Raw genomic sequence first — 19750 nt, forward strand, 5'->3', positions numbered from 1 at the left:
AGGCCACCAATACCACCCAGCATCCGCACGCTAAACCCAACACCTGAAACTAGACTAGAGTATTACAGTTCACAGGAGCGTGGGCCATAGGCAGAGAACAGAAGGGACTGAGGTGCACCAGTGTCAAAGGCCCCTGCAACACAGGGAAATAATTTAGTGAGACATACCAAGTTGGGCCAACTAGAAGTAAACGAGTGAGGCTGAAGCCAGTGGTTAAACAGAGACAAAAGAATACTAAGATTTATTTTCTTAACATATTTTGAACCTTTCAGAATGACAATTCAGGTTGGGGGGGGAGGGATCAGCATATGGAAGCACTTGAAAACTAGTGGACTTTCAAGAGGCATTGGAGGAAGGAGAGAGAGGACACTTGGTGCATGGGAAATTAGGAGATTATTATAATCCGCCCCTGTGCTCAGAACAAAGACAGAGTTTGAAGTGGGTGAATGAAACCAAGGGAATTGTCAGAGAACAAAGGAGCACAAGAAGAAAGAGAAAATGCTAAGATGTTGGTGAGATACAGTTGTGCAGAGCCCAAGAGACACTGAGAAGAATGTTTAACTTATGTAGATAGTATATCACATCACATTATTGGTGTGTATTATTAGAAAGTAATTGGTAGGTACAGAGGGGTAATGTGCAATTATTAGTTAAAGCAGTGCTCTGGGACACAGGGCAACACATGGTGGGTGTAACTATTTCGACAATACGATGCACTGTCAGAGTTGCTGTGGGGTAACTGTGATTTTGGAATGTGAATAAAAAAAGCACAGTTTATAAAGTAACTCCAATGTATTTGAAAAAATTACAGATTGCAGGGAAAGATGCAGGAAAGAAACATGTTCTAGTTCTACACATTTACAGAAGTGTGGAGGCAGATTAAATAATTGGGTAATAATAAGGTAATAATTGGAGATATACCAATCTCCTAGAGCTGGAAGGGACCTTGAAGGGTCATTGAGTCCAGCCCCCTGCCTTCACTAGCAGGACCATTTTTGCCCCAGATCCCTAAGTGGCCCCCTCAAGGATTGAACTCACAATCCTTTCCTTTCCTTTAAGAAAAGGAATTTAAAGATAATCAGAATTTGATCTCTCAGCTGTATGTAAAGTCAGCACTCATGGATCCATCACCCAATTTGCCATCCAAAGTAGCCTCATGTACAGTACTGATATGTGGAACCCAAAAAGTTACTATATGGCTAAAGAAGAGGATGGATACCATCTAGGTTGATGAAACAGCAGCAAACATTTGGACACTGTATGCAAAGATGCCTACCTCATCCGACATCAAAGTGGCAATGGATCGACCAATCTCATGGTAGGACTTAGCTTTTCCCTTCGGACCCAGCAAAATGAATAGGAATCTGTCCAAAAACAAATGGACCATTACCATCCAGGATAGCAAACTGTATCATTTACTCATTGTACCATAAACTCGTCTACAATCAATAAACAGCGTGAACACAGAGATTCGTCTTTACAAGGATCATACTGTAGTAGTTAGAGATGCAATCCATTCCACTTCCTGCAAAACACACAGGATATAATCAGATATTAAGAGTGAGATTTTCAAAAGGAATCAGCATTGACCAAACTGCTCCCACTGAAGTCAGTGGTAAAACTCTGACTTCAACAGGACCAGATTTAGGCCAGCACTGGGCACATTTGAAGACTTCACTCTAAACCCACAATGCAGTTGTATTTCATTAAAAAAAAAACAACAAGGTGAATCTTGTTTCAGTATACAGTAAATTCAGGTAAAAGTTGCACAAATTATGAGGAATCTAGGAAAATTTGCAAAATGCATTATTTTAAGCTTGGGTTTTCAGAATTGCAGAGTCACCACTGCTCCCACTGATTTCAGCAGGAGCTCAGTCCCCTTCATAGTCAGGCCATTGGCCCATAGGAGGAATGAGACTAGGCCTTTGTGTCAACAGCACAACTAGTGTATGTCTCCCTCTGAGATCCACACACTTCAGTTAATCAAAACTTGCTACCCTAGCAAATTAGGGGATCAAATTCTTCCTTCAGTTACGTGGTCCTCGGAGTCTTTCCTCTAAAGACCTAGGTCACCACTACACACAGACACCTTGGCTCAGATGTCAATCAGGTTTCTTTGTATTTTCTTCATCAAACCAGTGCGGTGATGGCGTTACACAGAGGGGTCTAGCGACCAGCAGCAACCCCTGCAACCTAATTCATGAGCCAGGTGCAGGCAGCAGCTAAAATGTGATACTCCTCAAAATGCCCAGAGACCAGGAACATGTACTGCTCACGTGCAAAAGACAATTTTCAGCAATTCCTGTGTCTCACGCTGCGTTTGATGGAGAAACACTCCATAGCAGTGCAAATCAAGCACTGTAAATCCAGTCTGTCTGGAAAAGGGGCCAAACAAAGGCACCACAGCCATATTACTGCCCTGCTGTCTAGCAAGAGATTAAGGACCAAACTCAGCTTGGTGTAAATGGACACAACCCTCGTGCATCTCAGTCAACTCCAGAGATTTTGGTGCTGAAATTAAACCCAGTTTGCTGGAGGGATACATGAGGGGTCAGGTGCCATGCCTGCTTAGGCTAAAGAATGTGGACTGAAATCTCTACTAAATGGCATAAAGAAGCATCAGAGCTCAATTTGGGGGGGAGGGAGGAGGAAATGTACTTGTGAGGGGATGCAGAGTCCCCACAGTGGGTTGACGCAAGAGTGAGCCACAGTGTCCTAGGGCCAGGCCTGCCTGCAATCGCTGTGCGGTAGCTGCTAATCCAGGAGGCAGGGCACTCCATATATAAAATATCCGTGGCAGAGCAGGAAGTATCACAGGGTGAAAGCATGTGGAGAACCCCTCTCCCCCCAAAGCAGGAAAAAGCCAAATGCTGGGATTTCTCTAAGGGTTAAAGGCAGTTACGTCAGAAAAGGGTGGTGTTTTCTGGTTTGTTTCGCTGTTGCTATTTATTTTGTTCCCTTGATCAACAGAGTGATTGCACATGCCTCCTTAGAGGAAGGGAAAAGCCAGCTGGGTTAGTTTTCCCATCAGAAACCACTGGACGCTGGACTGGACGCTGCTTGATGGCTGGGATGCTATTTGTTATTGATCTCTGGGAGAAGGAAATGAAGACTCCAGCCAGGTGAAGTCTTTTGTTTTTCCCTCCTTCACCACACATGATGATTCATTGTTTGGGCACCTTGTCAACGTGCCACCCAGCCGGTTGCTTGCCTGGTGGTATACAGAAGCAGAGACTGAGAAATGTAAACCCTTGTTGCCAAGAGTCAGGATTCCCCAGAGAATGCCCCAAAGCTGGAAAAGTTCCAGTGAGCCGCAGTCACTGGGACGAGGCTGATATCCTGAACAATGCGCAAGACACAGATTGTGTCTACAGTTAAAAAAAAAATCAGACCAAAGAAAAGGATGATCTCGTTATTAACCAATTAACTGGGACTCTGGAGATCAAGGCTCAAGTGCCACAAACTTCTTATGTGATTTTGGAGAAGTCACTAAATTTCAGTTAAGGTTTCAAGGCATAATAATGGTGCAGAATCACAGGTTCGATTATGCAGTTCTGTACCGATAACCCCCGCCCACATACCCTTAAAACTCCTCTCTCGGTGTTTCTTTACCTTCTCCACCATCTTAAGGCTGCAGATGGGGGAGATCTGAAGGTAATCTGCAGAATTTTAGTCTAGAAGCTTCATTAAGACCCACCCAAGTCATTAGCGTAAATGTGGTGAAAAAGTGCTTGTGAAAGTGAGAAATTCCTAGCACTGTAGACTTAAAATTAATGACTGGAGACCAAAATGAGCAGAATAGACATGATTTTAAAAGCCTGGGAAATAGAATCTGTAATGGACAGACACAGCACAGGGTGAAGGGCTGATGATGCCTGATGGAAAACTTTGAAAAACATCCTATTGCAAAACAGCTGTACTTACAGTTCCTCATCTGGATTTCAATTCCCTGTTTTTAAATGCCAAGGATGGAAGGTGGCATAAGAACAGGGTCTTTGTTCAGTCCGAACTCATGGGCTCTTGCAGCTTTCTTTTAAACAAAGTTTCCGTTTTCATGTAAATATTCTTAGTAACGAAGCCTAGGCAGAGTAATTTCTAAATAGAAAAATCTTTCAAAGATTTCCATTAAGCATCAGCTGCTCTGTAACTAAACATTAGTCTGAAATCAAAAGCAAACAACAATTTGAGGCAATAAAAAAGGGAATACAGAGCCATCAGTCTGCCCGATACATTTTACTGTATGGGTTACTTAGAGTGTGTTTGTTCTACATTTCCAAAGCAACATGAAGAAAAGGAGTGAGGATGAAGGGGTGCACAGAATATTAGCCTTTCACCCTGCAGAGAGCTGAGTGCAAAGCCTACCTCTAAGCCATAAGAAGCTGGTGCTTGTATCTTCCTCCTCAACAAATGATGCCCTACCCCCTTGAAAAGTCACAGCTGATATGTTGTCCATGGGAATCAAGATTAATTTGCTTTGAAAGTGGAAGCACCAAGATGTCTAACATACTTTTCTGAGTAGCCATGTTATGTCATCTTATTACTAGGAACTTTTTCTTCTCCCTCACTTTCCCCCAGGTTATTTATGACCTTCTCTACTTGAGTCAGACCTCAGTTTATGCCCATGCAGCAGGATCCAGCTCCCTTCGAGTTCAGTGGAGCGGGATGAGGCAGGATCCTTGACTGTAAACTCCTCGGGGCAATCACTTGTGTCTATGAAGCACTCAGCATATTTATGGATGCTCAAGAAAAATAAGCTAATTAATTAAGAGCATAAGCAGCAATGAGTGGGTCAGCTAAATATATTTCCAATTATAACACTACAAAATTATACAGACACCCCAAATAAATCCTCACTCACAGTTCTAGACCAACATTTTCAAATCTGGGAGTTTAAAATTAGGCTTCTGACTCCATGTTTAGCCTCCTAAATAGAAGCGGGCTGATTTTTAGAGGCACTAAGCAGCTGCAGTTCCCACTGCAATCACCAACTGGTCTCGGGCTGCAGTAATCCGTACAGTGAGGGCATGTTTGCACAGCAATGTAAGCCCAGATAGGGTTACTTTGACTCGGGTCTGTGTACTGCAGTATGGACACCAGTGCCCTAGGTTCGAGATGGGTCAGAAAATCCTTAACCCAAGGTTAAAACGCAATGAAGATGCTCAAGCCCAGGGTTCCCTGATGCCGGTCAGCTGACTCGAGTCCCACTAACCCTAGGCTTACATTGCTGTGTTCGCACAACTGCAGCCCAACTCCTCAAAAAAATAAGGCCACTTTATGTACAAGACTAAATATGGCTTGAGGTGGTCTAAGTTTGAGCACCAACATTTGAAAGTTTTGGCTGCGGTTTTTATCAGATAACATAACAAGGGAAACCTAAATTAAAAAAAAATAGAAAAGGTTCCACCTATTGCACTTTTTAGGATCTGCGAGTTCTGAAGTGCACTTTACAGCAGACATGTTCACTGCACTGGGAGGTTAAAACAAATGACTGAATGATGAGGTAGTCCATCATAGCCAATGTGGGCCCTTCTGGGATTTCCTTTATTGGATTTCACAGGATGCAACCACTGCAAATGGCTCTTCATTTCTCACAGAAGCATGTTAATGAGCCTCCCTACTCTGATTACAGCTAACATTTGGTTTGGAGGACAGCAAATGGATAATAATATTTCCTGGAAAAAATGTGAACATGGAAGGATGTATTGTTTTCAATAACACTCTGGAATAATTTCATGAGGTTATTAAGCTTTTCTACATCCAACTTCGGCTCTCACTTCAGAACAAAGGATGTCTAATTTTACCTCTACTGAGAAACAATCAGACGTGTATTTAAAAAAGAAATAAGCAGGATCAGACTAGTGACTGAAGTACTGAAATGTACAGCACCCAGTAATGCTGAGACAGCAAAAACAGTTATTGCTAAAAATAATCCACCCTATTTTTTCCAATGTACTCTTTAAAAAATACCCCAAAATATAAATAAATTAAACATACTCAAACATTTCTTAGCATTTCCATCCTAATGCTCCAGTGAAATAGATTTCAGACATGCACACTGCACCATGGTTAATAAGCAATGTTACCCGAACATCAAACACAGATCAATCTCTTTGAGCCCAGTTCATGACAATTACTGACAAGTTGCCACTAACCCATGATTATTTAACTTGAATATGGGCGACTTTGATTCCGTGTATTTCTAATCTTTTCTAAGTTTATAAACTTTAGACCTGTGGACTTTTGACAGATTTATCTTCCCATATCAGTTTTATCTTGTGCCTTAATAGTTTGTTATTCTTTGCTCATGTTAGTACTTTATGTCTCTTCTTACGACCTTTCATATAATATACATCTCCTCAAACTTTCTCAGCACTGTGCAAATATTACTTTCATCATATAATGGATACACATTAAAAAAATTTTAATGTTCACGTAAAAATAAGGATTTGCACACTAATACTTAAAAAGTTATCAGGACATTTCAAACTCAGTATTTACAGTCAATGTAAACTAAATCTGTAAATTGATATTAAAACATGTATGTTGCCAGGTGCTAATACATAATGGCATTAAGTGGTAATTGTGTATATATAGTAATACATATACTACAGTAATATATATTAATGAAGCACCTCTGCTAGCGAGGTGGAATTGAAAAAGAACATTGTGATATAACTGAAATTCCATCTGTATGCAGCCTGTTCTTTTCGTTATAACTTTATTATGCTTCATTGGTAGTTTAGTATTAAAAGTATATAGTAAAATGTACTTAATTACTTTCATGGTTTCTGTCTAGAATACACAAAAAATGCAGTACATGTATCTAAGGTTCTACACTTTTTTTAAACTGACATTGCCATATATTGCATAGAGAAATAGTATGTAACTGCATCATTAAAGACTGTATTTTTATGCATATGAATAGACCTTTAACGGTCATATATTCAATTTTGTGAGTTAATGGCCCTGATACTGCCAATGTTTATGCATATGCTTTATTTTAAACATATGAACAATCTCATCCACATTCTTGAAGTTAAGTATGTTCACATTTACAAGATCAGGGCTTAAATTTCTAACACAAAAAGGGACATGGTTACTTTAAAAAAAAATCACACTTCCGCCTGAAAAATCTGCGCTCCTTGTAATAACAAGTAACACCTACAATGACTATTATTGAAAGATTTTGTCCAATTTATTCACTTTTCATACAGGATAGCACTTTTCTTTTTAATAATGCCAGAATTTCACCCTTTGCATCTTGTCAGTTTCACTGTCCCCCCCATTTATTTTTTTAGGGTTCTTTGAGACAACAACCAGGGAGAAAAAAGCATTTTTAAGAAGAAAATGTACTTATAAAACCAGAAAAAATACCAGAGAATTCAGGGATGAGTGTAGTACTTCCTTCCATTTTTCCCCCCAACTAGATTTCAAGTTAATAGTGTCCCTTTAGTGTTACATTAGTAAGTGTTTATGTATATTCATAGATTAGATATTACAACAAATCCAAGATCTCAATATGACAGAAGGGGTGATCTGTTAGCTCAGTTCTGATAGTCTTGGTAAAATACATAAATCCACTGCAAGGTACATTATGGAAAGCAATGGAGACGGTTCCCTTTTGGAATGGTGTCATTATTTTAAAGGTGAAAACACTTTTCTGATTCATGTTGCATGCTGAGGAAGGCTCTCTTACCGGGTAGGAACGGGGACTTCAGTCAGAGCACCCAGCATAACTGCCTGCTGCAGCCGGACAAAGGCAATGAAAGGGTTTTCCAAGAAGTCTACCTCACCAACCAACACATTGGAGGCCTCAGCATCACGGGGCAATTTCTTCATAAACTTATTCTTCAGCTGTGGCAGTGAGAGGAAAAAGGGGGGAAAAATTGATTCTCTCATTAGGCAGATTAATATGAATACATAATCAAACTAATCCAATTTTAGCCCCTCTCCTGTAACAGTACCATGACCTTTAAACATCCACCTGAACGTATCACCAACACTTCTTCGCAGCCAATATCTAATATAGCCATGTTCTTTTATTTACTGGAACATAGACACGTACGCTGTTCTTTGTATGACCCACCCTGACCCACTCACAGCTGTCAAGCAGAGGTAAGACTGGGAAAAAACACCCACAGTGGTAGTATCTTCCCCCCACACACACACACAAGCTAAAAGAAGTCAGATATTTCTCCCCACTAAAACAGTTAGCAATGCTATCATTAGGGTAGAGAGCCACAATGCTACTGGATTAATGGGGACAGGTCATGCCTCTTTTGGTTATAGTTTCTCTGAACTTCTAGTTTCAGGAAGACAGCACTGCATCAGGTCACCTTCGAGTTCTCATTGCAACCATAAGGGTTAGAGACTTTTAACAAATGACACCCTAAGTTCTGCGGGATCGGACAGCACCAACGGGGACTATGGCCCATTTCTACCTCTTTGTAGAACCCGGCAGTATTTGCCTAGTATATATTCCTCTGTCCTTTGCACAGTGTGAAAGCATTAATGGAAGAATGGAGCACTCTATTAGCCTACCTAGGACTTTTAGCAGTAGAGCTGTCATGTGGATAACCCAGATTTCCCCAACCCCATCTTTCCAGAGCCATCCCATTCACTGACCCACTGGGAGCTGTGGCAGTTACTGCAGGAGTTTTTTGTAACAGCTCCGCTGGTCCCCAGCCCCTAGGGTGGAGTGCTGAAGCAAGCAGGAGGCTAGCTGGCAATTGCCCTCCACGCTCCCAAATGCCCTCTGTGGTCTCAGTGCAGGGCAGAGAACAGCGAAGAGGCAGATGGGACGGGAGCAGTTGTTAGAAGCAGACAATGCAGCATCCGCCCATAGGCTTATCCTATGGGGAGGTGGGAAAGACATGTGGCCTACTTCCCCCATGACTTTAAGAGACCGAGGAGAACAAAGGCGCACTCAACTCTGGGGAGGGAAGGGGTGCAGGGACCAGAGATGACATTAACTCTGGGGAGGGAGCAGAGGTAAAAGTGGGGGAGAATTTGAGAGAGGAGAGAAGCAGGAGGACTGGGTGGGGGAAGGCGGAGCAGGAGAAAGATAGGGAGGGATTCATGTGTTCCCATGGGATGCAGAGGAGGAAAAGTCCCAATTCTATTGAAGGAAGCAAGAGAAGGGGAGATGTCTCGTGCAGCTGTTCAAACACCTGCCATTCTCCCCCAGACACACCAGAAAGGGGGAGCAAGCCCCTGGCCCTTCCTCCAATGAAGACCCAGTTTACCAGTTCTCGAGTACAGGTTGGCTAGCGAGGCTGGAGGATCGAAGGTCTCCCGCGCATGTTGCCTCCTTAGCTTTGGATAAGCATCCAAACTTCTAGATATTAATCCATATCCCAAACTTTTGGAGGCTCTGCAAACAGTCCTATTAAATCACATTCTAATAGTGACTCCTCACTCTTCTACAGCGAGTCTCAGCAGTAGATCTTAAAAGGGCTTTACAAAGGAAGCCAGTATCAGTATCCCCATTTTGCACCCCAGAATGCACACGAAGCCCTCTGGGAAGCTGAGGTGAAGCTGTTAGAGATGGCAGGATTGGCAGAGACATTCACAATACTCCCATCTCCCCTACAACTGTTGTACTATCGTGTTGTGGTCTCTAATGCAAAACTCCTGCAGCTCCACCACTGCGAACAAACCAACCAACCAATCACAGACTTATTTATTTACCCACCCACCCAGTAGTGGAGCTGCAGGAGTTTTATAATTTTATAAATACATAATTTGGAAAACAGTTTAGAAATTATCATATCCTGAGAAGTTTTCCTGAGGCTTCAGTTTTTTCAGGTGATTATTCCATTCATGTGATGCAGGAACTACTTCCTTTCTACTGTGCGATTACATTTTTTTTTTTTTTTTTTTTTTTAATAAAAAGGCAGAGCCCGCAGTGATGCCTAATCTTCTCCCCGATGGAGTCTTCTTCAGTGGCTTTTAAAACGTTCTCAACCATTTGCCTTTTGATCTGAGATTTGCAATGGTTAGTCTCAGCCCAAGAGAGATCATTTTTCCCCCAGAGAGGCACAGGTTCAGCAAAAACTACTCTTGACAATTGGCAGGGATGTGTATCCCCCCCCCCCCCCCAGATCCCCAGCATGCCCTTTGGAAGCCCAACGAAAATCTGTTTGCATTTGGATGAATAAAAGGCTTTTGGAAACATACACCTTTTCCCCACCCCCCTTTCATATGTTAACGGATTCACTCACTAACAATTGCCCAGCATTCTGTTGGCATAACACATGCCAGAGTGAGTCCACCGAGCAGAATTTCTCATTTGATGTGCAGGTGAGTATGGATTATCATCTGTGAGGGTCTGCACAGAATTACAGATGATGTGCAAAGATGCGTATGTCAAGGCGAGGATGGAAATGTAGGGGACAAGACCAGCTAATCCAGGGGTCCCCAACCCGGTGCCCGCGGGCGCGCATCTAAATGCGCCCATGTCCTGGCCGGCAATTGAGAATCCACCGAAAGTGGCATTTCGTCGGCGACGCCTCTGAATGACACCGCTTGCCGCCAACAAGCGACATCATCGTCGCTGCTGAATTTTGGCAGCATTTCGGTGGATGCTCAACCACCGCCACGGTCCTTCATCTGGCACCTGCCAGACAAAAAGGTTGGGGACCACTGAGCTAATCCATTACAGAACAGCCATGCCTACCCTCAATGAATTCAAGTACACTACAAAACAAAAACTCAACTTGTATTTAAGTGTCTTCGTGATAGTGATCCCAGATATTTAAAAACAAACTGTACATAACTATTATATCTAAAAGCAGCAGATGTTAGGCAAGGGCTGTTGTTCTTCCCCCATCCTTACCCTAATAATAGACACATTTCCCTTATTCCTGCCACATTATTTAAACATGCAAATAAACGCAGCCCAAACCCTATGAAAGCTACAGATGTCATTGTAGGTAGTACTTTAGCTATGCAACTAAAGTGTCCCCTGATGCTTCCATAACCAAGCAGACATCCATTATTTCTTAATCAAGCCATCACAGTTAATGTTTCATCCCACCAGAACAACTGCCAACTTGATGAACTCCATTCCCCCCTTCCTCTGGCTCAGAATACCTTCCTCTCTGAACCAAACTTCGCATGGAAGTTTCAAGTTAAATAAATACACTGTTAATGCGGAATATGTACTTCGAGCAACCATAAACACCACTCTGCCAAATCCTCAACCGTTGTGAGTCAGTGGCGCTCTACTGACTTCAGTGGAGAAATACATTTAATAGAGCTAAGACAATTTACACCAGTTGAGGATCTGGCCCCACTGCCTCCCAAAAGCCCCAGAGTACATGTGAACAGCATGTTTTAATATTTATAAACAGGAAAACATTAAAAGCACAGAGAAAACATGAGGCATATGCTAATTCCCCAAACCAAATCTCTGCTAGTTTTAAATTCAGGCTGCTAAATAATTCCCTGCTTGCTAAAGCAATGCTGGAAGAATCAACACATACACAGGAGTCAGGACATGCTCTGCTGAGGCCGTCAAGGAATTTTCTCACTATCCAGGGTTGAATTTCCAATTAGACACAGTAGGCACATGCCTAGGGGCACCTAAAAGTTGAAAGTGGGTTAAAAGTTTCGTTTTTTTACAGAAAACACGAAGCTCAGCTGTAGGTGGGGGCGCTGAAGATGCCGTGCCTAGGGGCATGCAAGGTGTAAATCCGGCCCTGGTTCTAGCTAGTCTGTACATTCTGAAAGGCTTTACACTGTCAGGAAGGGGTGGAGAGAGGCAGTGAGCAGGGTCCACCGGTGCATGGAAGCACAGCATTTCCTGTAGGCTGGCCCTGAGGAGAATCCGACGGGGACAGACCTGCTGCTGGGTGGAGGAGCAGGCTCAGAGACTGAGTGCCTCTGATCAAGCAGCACAAAGGACACCTACTTTGCGGGTCTCTTTCTCCAGGCAACATGCTTCCCTTTCCTTAGCACACAGGACATCAAACCCCACCTCTCTTACAGTGATTCCATCTCCCCACGGAGGAGTCGTGAGGAAATCAGAGTGGCTCAGGAATCGGGACCTGCGAATTGCTCCCAGTGGGGCTGTACAACAGGGAGTTAGCAAAGCCACCTTTAACAAGGCGGATTTGAAACTAGTTTGTGCACTAGTTTCTGAGGAGTATCAAGATGGAGGTTATCAGTACAGCAAACACTGAAAGGCTTGTTAGTATTTGTAACCAGTGTTCTCTCAACTTCTGGGGTAAGGTGCATTGCTGTGCCTCCCTTTACAATGATGTCACACATCAGCAATGGAGGAATCGGGAATGGTCTATTTATTACGTAGTCCTGCATTGAGTCCAGGGGACTGGACTCTATGACCTGCTGAGGTCCCTTCCAGTCCTACATTTCTATGATTCTAGCTACACCAATACAAAGGACGCGAATGTTGCCAACTGTACCTGGGGTGTGGATGAAAGTATTAAGATGTCTACCTTTCCATCAATATCAAGGGTGCAGAAAGACCATCTATGTTGACACACAACATGCTGACAGACGTTCTCCAAGCAGATGTTTGAGCCGTAGGGATGGGGGTGCCTTTTTAAATGATACTGAAGGCATGAACAGCCAACAGGATCAAAGTAAATGGACCGTTACTCTCTGAAAATCAACCATGCAATTGGCACATGCAACTGCCTACGTCACTGTGGGATCATATTGCCAAAACTTTCATCCTTCCTTGTTCCAGATCTCCCTTTCCTTTATCCTCCTCACTTGTGTTGTCAGGGCTAAAATTTAGGCTATTCAAAAAACAAAGCAAAACTAAACTTTTCTAATAAAGTCAGTTAAACTGAGAGCAATGTAACTACCTACTCTAGTCCGTCATTTACAAAACCCAGGCATTTTAATAGCAAGAGAATGAATTGTTAAGGACACCATCGATCTTGTACTAGCCACATAACAGAGGTGTTATTCCCATCACTTAGGAATATGCATAATCACAATACAAGGGGCCTGATTCTCCACTGCCCAGCCCCTTGTGTAGTCATGAACCACAGTGTAAAGTGGGTGTAAAATGCTACCAAGTAACACTTTACACCCATTTTGCACTCACTTTCCCCAGGGGTATATGACTATGCCAAGCGTTGGGCAGTGCAGAATCAACCCCAAGAACCTGAACTCTGACCCATGTAAGCAGGGCCGGCTCCAGCTTTTTTGCCGCCCCAAGCGGCAAAGAGAAAAATAATAAAATAAAATAAAATAAATAAAGTTGCAATTGGCGGCAGCTTTACCGCGCCGCTTAATTCTTCAGCGGCAATTCGGTGGCGGGTCCTTTCCTCCGAGAGGGATTGAGGGACCCACCGCCAAATTGCTGCCGAAGACCTGGAGGAATAGCTCAGTGGTTTGAGCATTAGCTTGCTAAACCCAGGGTTGTGAGTTCAATCCTTGAGGGGGCCCATTTAGGGAACTGGGGCAAAAATCTGTCTGGGGATTGGCCCTGCTTTGAGCAGGGGGTTGGACTAGATGATCTCCTAAGGTCCCTTCCAACCCTGATCTTCTATGATCTAAGTAACTTTCCATTGGCTGTCCCAAGCACCTGCCTCCTTCGCTGGTGCCTGGAGCCGGCCCTGCATGTAAGGGCCAGGTGGTGATTAAGTTGTGCATCACTAAGACAATGTCCTTTATATTGACGGGATCTCATACCCGAACACAAGATGCCAAGGGACAACAAACAGTGATTCTCGAGTTATACCAGGAACCTGGAAGTACTGATAGGGGAAGAACCTGAAGGAATCACATGTGACACATGCCTCCTGGCTATATTCTGACTCAATGTAATTTTCTAGTGAAGAGAAGCCCTAAAGTTTAGCCTTCAGAGCTAATCCCGCCCCAAGGTCAGATTGTGCCCATGTGCACGTGTGTGTACGTATTAGAGAGAGAAAGAATATTTATACATTCTTCATATTTTCTCCTATTTCCAGTGCCAAAAAAAGTTGGTTTCATTTACAATAGTGGTCACTGCTGACTGTTACATAAGGGGATAAACACTTTGGGGCAGCCCCAGAGGTGGAAACCCTGTTTTCTGATCTGATCAGAAACAGGGAGAAAAATTCCAGTCTTTGCATTCAATCTAAGGTTGGGTAAGCAGAAGGCCTGTCCTCAAAGAACACGGGCTGTGGTCAGCATAAGGACAGGGAAAGCCTAAAAGACAGGAGCAGAGCTAGATGAGGTGACATAGGGTTAAGACACCAGTAAGGGAAGAAGTGTTGAGATTTCAGTCACAATCTTGGCCGTGCTTCCAGAAACGCAACAGAGGATCTGTTGTGCTATTGCTCCCCAGTGCCAAAAACACACAGGAGCCTAATGGGGGTTTAGACGTTTTATTTGTGTGTTTCCAGTAATTGTTCTTTAAACAAGACGGGACTGTATCTAAGGTCTTATACTGTGTTCATCACCGTTGTATCTGAGTGCCGGAGGGACTTTACTAACCAGCTTCTCCCTGATCAGCCAACTGCCAGAGTTATTCTCATGTATATGTCTTCTCTGAAAGTATAGACATAGCTTCAGACTAAAAATAGTTCCTTAGAGCCTGAAGGTTATTCTTCTAATCTCTCCACCTACATCCCATAATTGCACCACCCAGGATGTGAGCATACCCACAGCACAAGAAAACATGCATTGTCTAGGCAACAAAATGTAAGTCTGTAGACTAAATAATGAAGTCAATGTAATCAATTACTTCTGACTTCTTAGGTAGGAAAACACCACAGTAGAAGTCTAATTAAAGGAAAGCATCGCTTGGCTGCTTTCCAGTATCTTCCTGGCGGTAGAAATCTACGAACACAGGCTTTGGTTTAGAACCGGACTGCACACACTTCTGCTGCCTTTATTAAATGAACCCTGCATGGCAGGCCTGTACCTGAGCCACTAGTCCTGCTCACCACACTTCCCCAGTGACACCAGCAGGAAATCTCATGGAGGAGCACCTCCCTTTTCACGTGACTGCTGCCTCCGCTGTTCCGCTTGGGGCTGTGCCGGCTTTTGGCAGGGGCGAGGCAAATAAAAGAACAAACGAGGATATGGGAAAGCAATGGGAAATGCAGAGATCAGCACACGCTGGGAGCACGGCCTACTACGCAGCCTCCCAAATGAGTCGGACACCAAGCCGTTCTGACACGCTTTTCCAAAATGCTCAGTGTTGGTCTAATTTTGATTTTTACCATCAACTTCAGTGGCAGTCGAGATAGGCCAACGCTGAGTCCTTTTGACAATCTAGCCCTTTATACTTACCGCTGCCCTTAACAGTTTTGAGGTTATTGTGAAACAACATTAAAAAAAAAAAGAGGGAGATTATAGGCACTGCATGAGTTCACTGAATTTGTAGGGAAAGAAACCCAGAAGTATACCGGTCCCAGTAAGTCTGGGGAGGCTCCATATCTGGCAGACTGGTACAGAGTTAGGGAACAGAGGCAAGGGAGGAGATACTGCTCAAAAAACAAGGAATTGATAACATGAAACCCTGATATGAATCCCTAATTAGCACTATGTAGTCCTTTCCAAGTGCTGCTCCAGAAAGTAGAGAGATTGAAAAAAAAGCAGATTCTGCTGAACAGTAGGAACTTGAGGGTGAAGTCCTAGTCCCCCTAGACTCTCAGGGCATGTCTACACTGCAGTTAAACACCCACGACTGGCCTGTGTCAGATGATTTGGGCTCACAGGGCTCAGGGTGTAAAATTGCAGGGTAAATATTCAGGCCCATGCTGGAGCCCAGGCTCTGGGATCCTCAGGCTCCAGACAGGCTGAATGTGCACATTGCAATTTTATAGCCCCGGAACCCAACTCCCTTGAGTCCTGGTTATCTGATCTGGGCCAGCCCCAGGTGTTTAACTGCAGCATAGACATTCCCTTGGCTAGACTCTGAGGGTAAGAATCAATGATTCCATCAGGGGATGGCTGGAAAACAGAGTAATAATTTGTCCAGGGCACCGGGACTGAGAATAAGAGACTGGGCTGTGACTGTGCTTCAGCAAAACAGAACGCATTAAGTTTTGCTGAACAGGTTAAGCCAGTGGTTCTCAACCAGGGCTACGCAGAGGTCTTCCAGGATGCACATGAACTCACCTAGATAGTTGCCTAGTTTGACAACAGGCTACATTAAAAGCACTAGCAAAGTCAGTGCAAAGTAAAATTTAAAACAAAACAAAATGAGAAAGTCAGCAATTTCTCAGTAATAGTGTGCTGAGATACTTTTGTATTTTTATGTCTGATATTGGAAGCAAGTAGTTAAATGAGGTGAAACTTGGGGGTACACCAGACAAATCAGACTCCTGAAAGGAGTACAGTAGTTTGGAAAGGTTGAGAGCCACTAGGTTAAACATGTGATGATTTAGTTGGGGATTGGTCCTGCTTTGAGCAGGGGGTTGGGCTAGATGATCTCCTGAGGTCCTTTCCAACCCAGATCTTCTATGAGGCTAAGTGTTTTGCTGAATAAAGATAAACTGAAATGCATGTATAAGTGCTTTGACAAGTCAGAGCTCAAGGCCTGAGGTTTGGGAGGGTGTGTCATTTTGGTGGATCAGGCCCATTTATCCCTAACCTACTCTTTAAAATGAAAGCACCATGAGTGAAGCAATATCAACAACATGTGTTCTGTTCCAGCTAAGCTTCACAGCAGTGTGCAAAGCTTCTCTTAGTTCATTTGCAGCAAGTTAAATGATGGGACGACTGCAATCCATGTGCTTACAATCCATTTTGAACCACTCCCCCCAGCAGCTTCTAAAAAGATCCATGTCGTCAGCAGAAACAGCATAAAAAACCCCTCAATCATAACCATTCCTGCTACTTTTTCTGCGTGTTGCTAAATTTAACACGTTCTTCTGATCTGGCCAATGATGTCATTAGACATCGAACATTTTAACACTAAACTTCTAGGCACAGTCAACTAGAAAAATCACACTTCCACGGGACATATTTTTAACCAACTGTTGTTACAAGCCTCTCCTCCAATTACAGGAAGTGAAAGAGATTAATGAACAAATATTATTAGGTCAGTTTGTTTACTATGTGCATCTGATAGCACTACATGTCTCGTCGGCTTGACTGTTTTGCTGATGACTTCCTACCTCTTGTACTAGCACAAGGCTATCACGGTTGTACCCTCCTCAGAGCCTGAATGTGCTTGCCAGCAACACAACAGCAGAGACGCTGCCTTCCAGGGAGGCAGGATAACCACCTTGTGGTTAAATCAGTGGTCCAGAAATTAGAAGACCTGGATTCAATTCCCTGTTCTACTACACATCTCCTGTGTGACCTTGGGCATGTCAATTTTTTATGTGCTTCAGATCCCCCTCAGTAAAATACAAATAGCATCACTGCCTCTCTCCTACCTTTTGGCTGTCTTCTCTATTTAGACTGTAATTCCTGGGGAGGAAACGTACAGGGCCTAGCACATGGGATCCTAAATTCAGTGTTCATATCTCCTATTCTGGCACTAATAAACCCACCACAACAGTGAGGTTTCCAAGTTTCGGGTCAGCACAGTAAGCGTATTTCCCAGAGCCCTGCATGAAGCCATGGAGCAAGTGGAGTCAGTCAACAGTTTTCTTCACTCTCAGTGAGGGGACCTAATGCCTCCCATCCCAGCCACATGCACCAGGCTGGAGAGTGGGTGCTCCTGCATGGCGCTATGGAGCGCTGGGCACCCAGAGGGAAGGGGCAGTAAGATGGTGGGTATTCAATCCCTGGCATTTCTCTGCCGGTCCTGGGAGGGTATTGGGAAGCTGAGGCCTTACCTCAGTGCTGCTGCTACTGACAGTGCCAGTTGGCAGGAGCGTGTGCAGGGGGAAGCTATGGCAGTTGGAAGTCGGGCGGCCCCAAGCACATTTGGAGATAGTGGTCTCACACCTGCCTTCCCATTCTGTACTGACAACTTAACTGGTTTGAAATCTAGCACTGTCTACCTGCCTGTGTGTCTAAAGTATTTACATGGAGCCGTTGCTGTAGTGGCACAGATGGTGGCTTGGGCTAGTCACCCGAGAACAGACCCAGTAGTCAGGCAGACTTGTAGTCAGGTGGCTAGTCTGTGCCACTGCCTGTACTGCAGCATCCACACTCTTATTTTTAGCACACTAGCTTGAGCAGAGCTAGCAAGTGTCTGTCTACCCCGGCTAGGAGGCATGCTTCCAGCTGCAGGGTAGACCCTAAGTCAGCATTGCTCAACAACCTGTCCGGGGACCAGCGCTAGTCCCCGGTGTCGAAAAGGTTGTGAAACATGGCCATGACTTAGAAGCACAAGTCCCCTGGATTCCCCTGCTCCCCAAAAATCACTCATCACTTTTCAAAATCTTGGCCTACACTCTTTGGGGCAGGAACAGTCTCTTCCTACGTGTCTGTGCAGCACCCTACGCAAAGGGGTCCTGACTCTGACTGAGGCCTTTGGTGCTACTGCAAAAAACAAACTAAAAACACTGAACGCAGAAGAGGGGAAGGGACCGCCTGAGATACACTGCTATTCTTCTGTGGCGCCCAGCACGTATGGGCAGTATTTCACAGGCTAATCCAGAAGATGACTCTGGGAAAGCAGGAACTTCAATCAATCAGTCACTAACTACAGCACTTAAAAAAACCTATACAGCTGAACTAAAACTTTTACTGGAGAACCCCTCAAGCTGAATAGAGAAGCCCTTTAGCTAATCACATTATTTTAATGACAGCAAAGAATCCTGTGGCACCTTATAGACTAACAGACGTTTTGCAGCATGAGCTTTCATGGGTGAATGCCCACTTCGTCGGATGGCATCCGGATGGCATGCTGCAAAACGTCTGTTAGTCTATAAGGTGCCACAGGATTCTTTGCTGCTTTTACAGAACCAGACTAACACGGCTACCCCTCTGATACTATTTTAATGACGTTTCAGCTGTTGAGAAGCAGCCTGTAAATAATACTTAGAATTAATCTTAAGAAGAGCCTGTTTGCATGTGTTTGTGTATTAATATTTGATCACTTCTAGCCTAATGAGAAGCTGCCAAATAAAAACCTTTGTCACATGAGCTAAAGTCAAGGTAAACCACACCACCAGCTGCAGAACTGCCAGCAGCTCTCTCAGAAATTCAAGGCTACAGACCTGCAAAAGCTTAAACTGGTTGTTCCTTTGTGTGCTGCACTGATGGCAGATGGCATCAACAGAATACAGAATACCTACTAAGCATGCATTTGCATAGGATAACTTTATAGGAATTGTGACTGATGCTTCTTGTTATTGCTACTTGACTTTGGCTACCAGGCAAATCGCAAGAGCAACACTTACTGATGATCTGAGCACAACTAGCAGGGCACAACTAGTATTCTCACAAAAAGATGCACACACATTGTACCTGTAGTTGCACACATTCTGACACAGTTCACTCCCTGTATTTCTGTGCCAATGGGTGTTTTTGCAGTTATACCCTAATTTGAAAATCTGGCCCCAAACAGAAGCATGAAAGAAAAAAATTACAGTAAACGTAAGCTCCTGTCACTTGTTTGATCTGACCTAAAAGGAAAGGATTACACATGCTGTCCTATCCTTAACTGTATACAGGCCAGCTATCTGCATGGAAAACCATTACCCCAAGACCCAGCTGCTTTACTGAGAAAAGACAAAAAACAATTATTCAATAATTAATAATTATTCAATTATTAATATCCATGGCCCGATTTATAACAAAAGCATCAATAAAACAAGATCAGAGCTACATGCTATTTGCAACTCATCTGCTTCAGTAAATTCATGACATGCCTTCC

At 43.7% G+C, this 19750-nt stretch overlaps 1 protein-coding gene across 10 annotated transcripts in view; it reads right to left on the bottom strand.

Annotated features, from left to right (window-relative positions):
* SLC4A4 (solute carrier family 4 member 4) overlaps positions 1 to 19750 on the bottom strand; it is a 291521-nt gene that overhangs the window by 70883 nt on the left and 200888 nt on the right. For all 10 annotated transcript variants that reach the window (XM_039542307.1, XM_039542309.1, XM_039542305.1 and 7 more), the window contains 2 exons: positions 7697 to 7854; positions 1277 to 1364 (listed from right to left, as the gene is read on the bottom strand). In XM_039542307.1, coding sequence (XP_039398241.1) covers positions 1277 to 1364; positions 7697 to 7854 — 246 coding nt within the window. The remainder of the gene's footprint in view (positions 1 to 1276; positions 1365 to 7696; positions 7855 to 19750) is intronic.

This window comes from Mauremys reevesii, linkage group 5, assembly GCF_016161935.1.
Source record: "Mauremys reevesii isolate NIE-2019 linkage group 5, ASM1616193v1, whole genome shotgun sequence".
Lineage (NCBI taxonomy): Eukaryota > Metazoa > Chordata > Testudines > Geoemydidae > Mauremys > Mauremys reevesii.